Source organism: Dipodomys spectabilis, unplaced genomic scaffold (genome assembly GCF_019054845.1).
Source record: "Dipodomys spectabilis isolate Male_0828 unplaced genomic scaffold, ASM1905484v1 ptg000039l, whole genome shotgun sequence".
Lineage (NCBI taxonomy): Eukaryota > Metazoa > Chordata > Mammalia > Rodentia > Heteromyidae > Dipodomys > Dipodomys spectabilis.
In genome coordinates this window covers 12,664,759-12,673,206 of record NW_024870716.1, presented here as the reverse complement: position 1 = coordinate 12,673,206, position 8,448 = coordinate 12,664,759, and the positions used below count along the sequence as shown (strand labels likewise).

Here is an 8,448-nt window from a genome sequence, read left to right as displayed (position 1 = left end):
CCCTGCAGAGGAGCCATGTGAGGAAGGCCCAAACATCTCCATGGGCACACAACTGCTGTAGGTGTTGAGCAATTTTATCGGAAATGCTGATTCTAGTCTAGCATTGGCTCTGGGTAGATAAATATATGAGAAGGGAAACTTGGAACAATTCTAGAAAAGGGGGAGGACACACTCATGCCTGTAATCCTAGCTACTTGGGAGGCTGAGATTGTGGTTTGAAGCCAGACCAGGTGCATAAATCAGAGACACTTATCTCCAATGAACCAGCAAAAAAAAGCTGGAAGTGGAGGTGTGGCTTCCTTGAGAAAAAGCCAAGAGCCTTGAGTACAAGCCCTACAATCAGCACACGTGTGCACGCACGCGCACACATACACATGAAGCAAGGTAATTTTATCAGTAGAGAAATACTACATAAAAGAAAAACTGATGACATCACAATAATAGAACAAAAGGCTACTTACTCAAGTGTTCTATCAAGAGGGAGCACATAAATATTTTGAAAAAGGTTGACTTGCTGAAGGTCTCCTAGAGTTCAAAAAAAGAGAAAAAAAATACAGCTGGGCAGAAAGGGATGGCACTGATCAAGATGCACTGTACACAAAACCAGAATATGGAATTGTAACCTCTTTGGACAACCATTTACTACTTTACAAAAAAGAAAGGGCGCACTGTCCAAAAAGAAATATACTCGTTACCTGACTTATGCAACTGTAACCCTTATATATATACATAAAGAAATCCAGGGGTTGGAGGTATGGCTCAGGTGGTGGAGTGCCAGCCAATAATCAAGAGCAAACATCTGATGCTGAGTTCCAGTTTGGACAAAAAAAAAAAGCTAGAACACCTAATCCCACATGTATAAGCCACACCTCTTTCCGTTTATGCAAGGTGAAGACAGGACTTCAAAGAGGGTCTAGGGACTTCTAGCTGCTCCAATCTTCAATTCTGCTTCTCTGATTCTGTGACAAGTATGCAGCAATGATAAGTGCCTTACCAAGCAAAAACAGCAACCGGAAGAACAGAATCACTAAGCTCCATTGAACTGTGTGTACTGATCCTGAAACTTGAACTCAGAGCCTAGGTGCTTCCAGCCACCCTTCCCCCCCTCACCCCCCTCCCCAATTCTAGCATGAGCCATAGCTCCACTTCCAGCGTTTTGGTAGTTTGTTGGTATAGACTTTCCTGCTTGGGCTGGCTTCAAAACTCAATTCTCAGATCTCAGCTTCCAGAGTACTTAGGATTATAGCCATGAGCCACTGGTGCCCAGCTTGTACTCTTAAATTGACATTTACAGGACCCAAACTAGTTACGGAGGATAATGATAAGCCCATAGCGCTGAGGGCCAGTTTAATGACAGTTCCATCGTGTCAGTGCTAAGCACTCCATGGGCTCTGTCCTCTGAGAACACTGGGAAGGGCCTGAGCGTGCTGTGCACCCAGCAGCCCTTGGACTGTCACTCAAGCCCTATGATGCTTTTCACTTTCTTTTTTGTATGCTTTCTAAAACTCCACAGCAGAAGAGAAATAAAATCAACTACCTGGATATAAAATATTACTTTATTGTGATAAACCTCACAAGAATCTAAGATAATATTTCTGCTGTTAAATCCATTTGGGGCCAGACACTGGTGGCTCACGCCTGTAATCCTACCTACTCAGGAAGCTGAGATCTGAGGATTGCGGTTCAAAGCCAGCCAGGGCAGGAAAGTCTGTGACACTCTTATCGCCAATTAACCACCAGAAAACTGGAAGTGGTGCTGGGGTTCAAGTGGTAGAGCACCAGCCTTGAGCAAAAGAGCTAAGCATTCAGGCCTTGAGTTCAAGCCCCAGTACTAGCACAAACACATTGTGTGCACAAACACACAATATGGCGGCTTGAACATTCATAAACAGATATTTTAAATATTCTAATAAAATGAAAGGATCGAAGAAGCTTCATAACAGGCAGTTCACAAACTACTGCCAGGAACAAACAAGAAAGAAAGGTTGAGAACAGAAACTCTTCAACATATTTCGGTTATTTAAAAAGCTGCCCTATATTTGAATTTTCACTAATTCTTACTCTATTTGAAGATGGAATTTTTTAAGTTTTAAAATGAAAATCAATGGCAAAGCAGGACTTTGCTTTAAATGAATTATTTTATAGCTGAGTGGAATCTCTCATGCCTGTAATTCTAGCTACATCGGCTGGCTGAGATTGGATGACTATGGTTTAAGACCCAGCCTGGTCATGAGACCCCATTTCCCCACTTTAACCAATGGCTGGGCAGAGTTGCTCATGCCTGACACCCCAGCTATATAGGAGATGTAAACAACAGGATTTCAGTCCAGGCTAGCTGGACAAAAGGTAAGAGGACCCTATCTCTAAAAGAACTGGAGTAAAAAAGGCCAGAGGCATGGCTCATAAGTAGAGCACCTGCCTAGTAGGTAAAAAGCTCTGTTTGCTGGGTGCCAGTGGCTCATGCCTCACTCATAGCTACTTAGGAGGCTGAGATTTGAGGATTCCAGTTTGAAACTAGCCCAGGCAAGAAAGTCTGTGAGACTCTTACCTTCAATACACTAACCAAAACAGCTAGAAGTAGAGCTGCGGCTCAAGTGGTAGAGCACTAGCATTGAGCAAAAAAGCTTAGAGTGCCCAGGCTCTGAGTTCAATCCCCAGGACCAGCACAAAAAAACAGTACTTTAAAAAAAAAAAAAAAAACCTCTGAGTTCAAGCCCCCATATAAAAAGAAAAATTATTTCTTTATAATCAGTTTTAGTGAGACAGATTCATTTCAATAAAATTTTAATACTGTATTTAAAAAACATGGAAATAATTCAAAATCATATAAAGAATAATTTTCAAATCTGTTTGAAGATACTTAACTGCTGTAATCCTGAAAGTCATCCTAAATCAGCATACTTCTTCTCCCACAAAAAAAAAAAAAAATCACATTTTCTAACAAATAGCTTTAGAAAACAACATTCAGTCTTTCATTGTGACCCTCTCCAGTTCAAACTCTGAGGTGCTCTATTCATTTCTTGCCTAATTTTGTTGCAAATATTTGGGAGGAAATTTTAAAAACTCAGACAAGACTAAATCATTATTTGGAATTTCCTGATTCAAAATTTTTTAAAACACATGAATCGGTTAACCTTTTTTTAACCCAGGGAAACCAGTATTTTCCATAAAATTCACATCTAACATTCAACATGAACTTCAGTTCAAGGTCTTTCTACCATGATTCCTTTCATCATTAATGTCTACTCTCAAGAATTTTGTATCATTAAAAAGTATTTTATATCATTAAAGGTATTTTCACAATAACCTGTGACATTGTTCTCCACAGCCATTTGATTCATTTACTTTTTGTTTGTTTTGTTTTTTGGGTCCGGTCATAGGGCCTGAACTCTGGGCCTGGGCGCTGTCCCTCAGCAATTCAGCTCAAGGCTAGCACTCTACCACTTGAGCCACAGCGCCACTTCCGGCTTTTTTCTTTTTGCTTATGTGGTGCTGAGGAATCGAACCCAGGGCCTCAGGCATGCAAGGCAAGTGCTCTACCACTGAGCCACCTTCCCAGCCCAATGATTCGTTTGCTTTTGCTTGGTTGTTTTGCCAGTATTGGGATTAAGCCCAAGGCCTCAATGCTGAAGCCATTTTAAATCTAGTTGTAAATGAAGTCTTGTTATTTGTTGAGGATGAATCTTTCAGTCCTCATCTCCCTGGTATGGTTTCTCCACTCTCCTAAATGACCCGAATGGTAGCAATGGGCAGAGGGCTCATTTCTTGCCATTATTACAAAAGCAAAGCTGACACTGGCACACGTCTTCCAAGTAGTTTGTAAGAGTACTAAGTAATCACTCTTTTTCATAGCCTTAATCTTTTCCTTTTTTGTGCTGTGGGCTTGAACTCAGTACCTGGGCACTGTCCCCTGAGCTTTTGGCTTAAGGCTAGAGCTTTAGCACTTGAGCCACAGCTCCACTTCTCGCTTTTTGATAGTTAATTGGAGGTAAAGAGTCTCATGGACTTTCCTGCCCAGGCTGGCTTTGAACCATGATCCTCCATATCAGCCTCTTAAGCAGCTAGGATTCTAGTCATGAGCCACCCACCAGCTTGTAGCTTAATCTTTTTGTATTATGGAAATTAGAAACCAAGAGTTTGAAAATGAGACCAGCACCATCTAGTACAGTATCATCTTCAGGACATACTGAAGTTAATACTTCTTTCCTAATCATTTCTCATCTAATGGGCACTGTTTGCGCACACCACATCTCTCAGACCCTGTCATACTGCAGGCCTCATGTGGTTTCAGTAGCTGCCCCATTCCCCACTTGCCATATGTATACTTACTATCTAGGAACAGATATTGTCACCATCAAAGGTGGATCTGCTTATTCCTGTTCCCCAGAGTATCCCTGTAATATTGTAATTAGGAAATTTTAGCACTGTCTTTCACACAATAGGGTCTCCATTGCAAAATAGCCATGTTGTATTACAGCACTTACCAAAGTGCCCCTGGGAGATTGCACCTTTGTCTTCTAATACTCTACCTGCAACACTTAGAAGAATCAACAACCAGAGTTCAAAGACAAGCAGTTGCCTTCGTAAGACCAAAGTTTAGGTAAAAGTGGTCCTGTCCATATGGCTTAACATGAGCATGGCTACACAAGAACCTGGGCCCTGGTGTTGTCACTAACAGTGTGACCTGGTGACACTTGTTTTTCAAAGTCTAGACTAGTAGTCCATTATGTTTTACACCTTTTATTCTCACATCAGGTTTGTAAAAACAGAAGCAGTTGACATATGCACTTATAGAGGCCTTTTCCTTAGCTGTGGTTTTTCTTCCTGGACATGGTCCCCAGGTGTGAGAGAAGCAGAGGCTCATCTTGACGCCAGCATCTGGCCGGCGCGGTCACTGATTCGTGGTGTTGTCTCTTCTAGGACACTTGTGACAGACACAATATCAATAGGATGTCACATTGGGGTTGTTTTGTTCCTTTTTTTCCTCTTTTTTTTTTTTTTAAATAAGTGTGTTCCCAGTTTCTCATTCGTACTTTTCTTTGAATATATTGCACAATATTTGATTATTAAAAAAAGATTTTTAGGTCTCAGGCAAAAAAAAAATGTTTTTCTCCTTCCCCTCAGGAGGTGCTAATGTGTATTATTTTCTAAAAGAGGTAAGTGGTTGTCTGTGTGGCCATCCTCAAAGGGAACCTAGGGGAAAAAAGACCAAAGCATTAATGTTACTCTTTACAGATTCCTTCTAACACTAAGCTGTGCTGGGGGTAAGGACATTGAGCTGGAGATAGGCACCATGCGTGCTGCACCACTTACTGAATGGACAGCTTTATAGGATCCAAGTCTGAAACGACAGCAAATTATCTCGACTATAAATTTTCCAATTCCATGTAACATGCCTGCAATAAATAAGTTCAGGTTTTTAAATTAAATTTCTTCTGTCATTTCTATAATAAAAATAAAAAACTCACCTAACCATAATGGACCACATTAAGAAATGAAACCAATTGGCTTACATTATGTCCGTTTAAAATATTCAAAAGAAGGATGGGGGCTGGTGAGTGCAATTTTAAGATTCCATGTACAGCCCAGAACCAGTGGTTCAAGCCTATTCAGGAGGCTGAGATCTGAGGATAGCAGTTCAAAGCCAGCCCAGACAGAAAAATCCCCATGAGACTCTTCATATCCAATTAACCACTCAAAAACTGGAAGTGGTGCTGTGGCTCAAAGTGGTAGAGCACTAGCCTAGATTGAGCAAAAGAGCTCAGGGACAGCACCCAGGCCCCGAGTTCAAGCCCCACAACCAAAATAAAAAGATTCAATGTACATATGTGAAAATGGAGCCAGGTAATTTAAGAGGATGGATGGGGGTGAGAGATAGGGGAAAATGATGGAAAGGATAACACTGATCAAGATGTCTTGTGGTCATAAACTGACGTGTAGTCATAAAATTAAACCCCTCCATACAACTACTTAAACAATAACAAAAAACCTAAACAATAATTAACAAATGTATCTTCAAAATCACATGGTCAACAAAAATTCATGACCTTGCACAATCTTTTCAAGGTTAGCTCACAGACTTTTTAAACCAAATGATATTGACAACATGCATTCAAATAAATTGAAAGGAAACAGTAACAGAAAATCCTGTTTAAAAAAACTATTCATTTTTTCCAAAGTTATAATTCTAAAAAACACATATGACTTCAAGTATGTGAATTACCCAACTCTGTGTAAACATTAAACAGGCAATGAAATAAAGCAGGAACAGTTTATTTATATATTGGACTTAATTCTCAAATTCTCATAATTACAATTCTCCCAATGATCTTTAGTGCATTCTAAAATCTCAGGCCAAAATTCAAAAATACTGGATACAAGTTGAGTGTACCAGGAGTTATTTAGCTTTTATATATTGCACAGCTAAAAGGACAATAAATAAAAAGCAAAATTAAGCTGGGCACCAGTGGCTCATACCTGTAATCCTAGCTACTCAGTAGGCTGAGCATCTGAGGATCATGGTTCAAAGCCAGCCTGGGCAGGAAAGTCCATGAGATTCTTATCTCCAATAAACCACTAGAAAACCGGAAGTGGCACTGCGGCTCAAGCGTTAGAGGGCTCACATTAAGCTGAAAAGCGCAGGGACAGCGCCCCACAACCCACCAAAAAAAAAAAAAAGCAAAATTAACACTGAAGTGACTATTTCTAGGCATTTTCTCATTTAGTCCTACAACACACTAGCTAGATATCCGATTCCAAATTTTAGAGATGAGAAAATTCCAGACAAAGGAGATGGCCCAAAGACAAATGGTGGAAATGGATTGAAGTCTAGTTCTGTCTGCTCTCCATGCCCAGGGTACACAAGAGCTTACCATTTTACCTCCCTGAAAGTACTAAATGATGTGAAATCACTTACGCTTAATGGCTAGTGAGTATAATTCAAATCTCAAGACAACTGTTTTAGATTTGTTGCCCCCTGAAAAATGGCTTCTTGCAGGGCTGGGGATTGAACTCAGAATCCAGAGCCACACATATGGCTACACTCTACAACAGACCTATACCCCCAGCCCAAGAAGCATATCAGAAGTGGAATGGATACTTCTACAAATTAAGACTAAGAAATGTATGTTGACCTGTTGTTGAAAAGATTCCTCCAACAATACCGCAGAGTCTTACAAAAAACTGCCAGAATGGCATATGCTCCTCAGTAACAGTCACCATGAGAGAGCTGAGATCGTATTTCATGAAGATTCCAGAAACTCCATGGCTGCCTGCAGCATGGTTGATGATGCGCTCCTGAAAGGGAAAGGAGAAACAAATTCTTGCCACTTGATTACCAACACAGACTCTACATTAAGCTTTATGGCTCTACAGTACAAGGACACATCCCAAATTTTTCACCAACCATTAGATCTGACAATTTATTCACAGACAATTTATTCAGTATCCCTTGTGAGGTTAGCTTTCCAAACTACCTAAACAACAGAATGGAGCCAGGCATGGTGGTGCACACCATGTAATCTCAGCACTCAGGAGGCACAAGGCAGGAGGTACTGCAAGATGAGGAGGCCACCCTGGGCTACACAATGAGACCAAGTCAAGAAAGAAAGAAAGAAAGAAAGAAAGAAAGAAAGAAAGAAAGAAAGAAAGAAAGAAAGAAAGAAAGGAAGGAAGGAAGGAAGGAAGGAAGGAAGGAAGGAAGGAAGGGAGAGAGAGAGAGAGAGAGAGAGAGAGAGAGAGAGAGAGAGAGAGAGAAGAAAGAAAGAAAGAAAGAAAGAAAGAAAGAAAGAAAGAAAGAAAGAAAGAAAGAAAGAAAGAAAAGAAAGAAAGATCTTTTCTATTTTCAAGTTTTCTTCTGAACCTCACAAGCTTATAACTAACTCTATGGCATGTTCTTTAATGACTAACTTTTGTCTTCTTTTAGGAATTTACAAAAGAATAACATTTTTAGTTAAGTGAATTTTGAAACAACTAATTTCAGTGTCTATTGTTTAAACTATGAGAGATACAGTACAGAAAAAAAAAACTAATGCACTAAGTTGAAAGATCTCTATGCTTTTTTTTTGTTTTGGTTTGGTTTTTTTTTGGTCAGTCTTAGGGCTTGAACTTTGGGCCTGGCACTGTCCCTCAGTTCTTCAGCTCAAGACGAGCACTCTACCACTAGAACCACAGTTCCACTTCCAGTTTTCTGGTAGTTAACTGGAAATAAGAGTATCACAGACTTTCTTGCCCATGCTGGCTTTGAACAGCAATTCTCAGATCTTAGCCTCCTGAGTAGCTAGGATTACAGGCATGAGCGACTTGGTGCCCGGCTAAGATATCCATGTTTGAGTTTTAAAGAAAAAGCAATGTTAATGAATTCAACTAGAACTACAAATAAACCACTGTGCACACAGATGAAAAAGCAATTTTCTTTCTACCCTGTTTATACTTTAGCAATCGAGTTCT

General features: G+C 40.2%; 1 protein-coding gene across 1 annotated transcript in view; it reads right to left on the bottom strand.

Annotated features, from left to right (window-relative positions):
- Window positions 1-4,724: 4,724 nt before the first annotated feature.
- The window catches only part of Ergic2 (ERGIC and golgi 2), a 38,111-nt gene continuing 34,387 nt past the window's right edge, over window positions 4,725-8,448 (bottom strand). Inside the window, 3 exon segments of the mRNA XM_042677660.1 lie at window positions 4,725-5,193; window positions 5,314-5,396; window positions 7,134-7,296. Coding sequence (XP_042533594.1) covers window positions 5,131-5,193; window positions 5,314-5,396; window positions 7,134-7,296 — 309 coding nt within the window. The 3' untranslated portion in view covers window positions 4,725-5,130.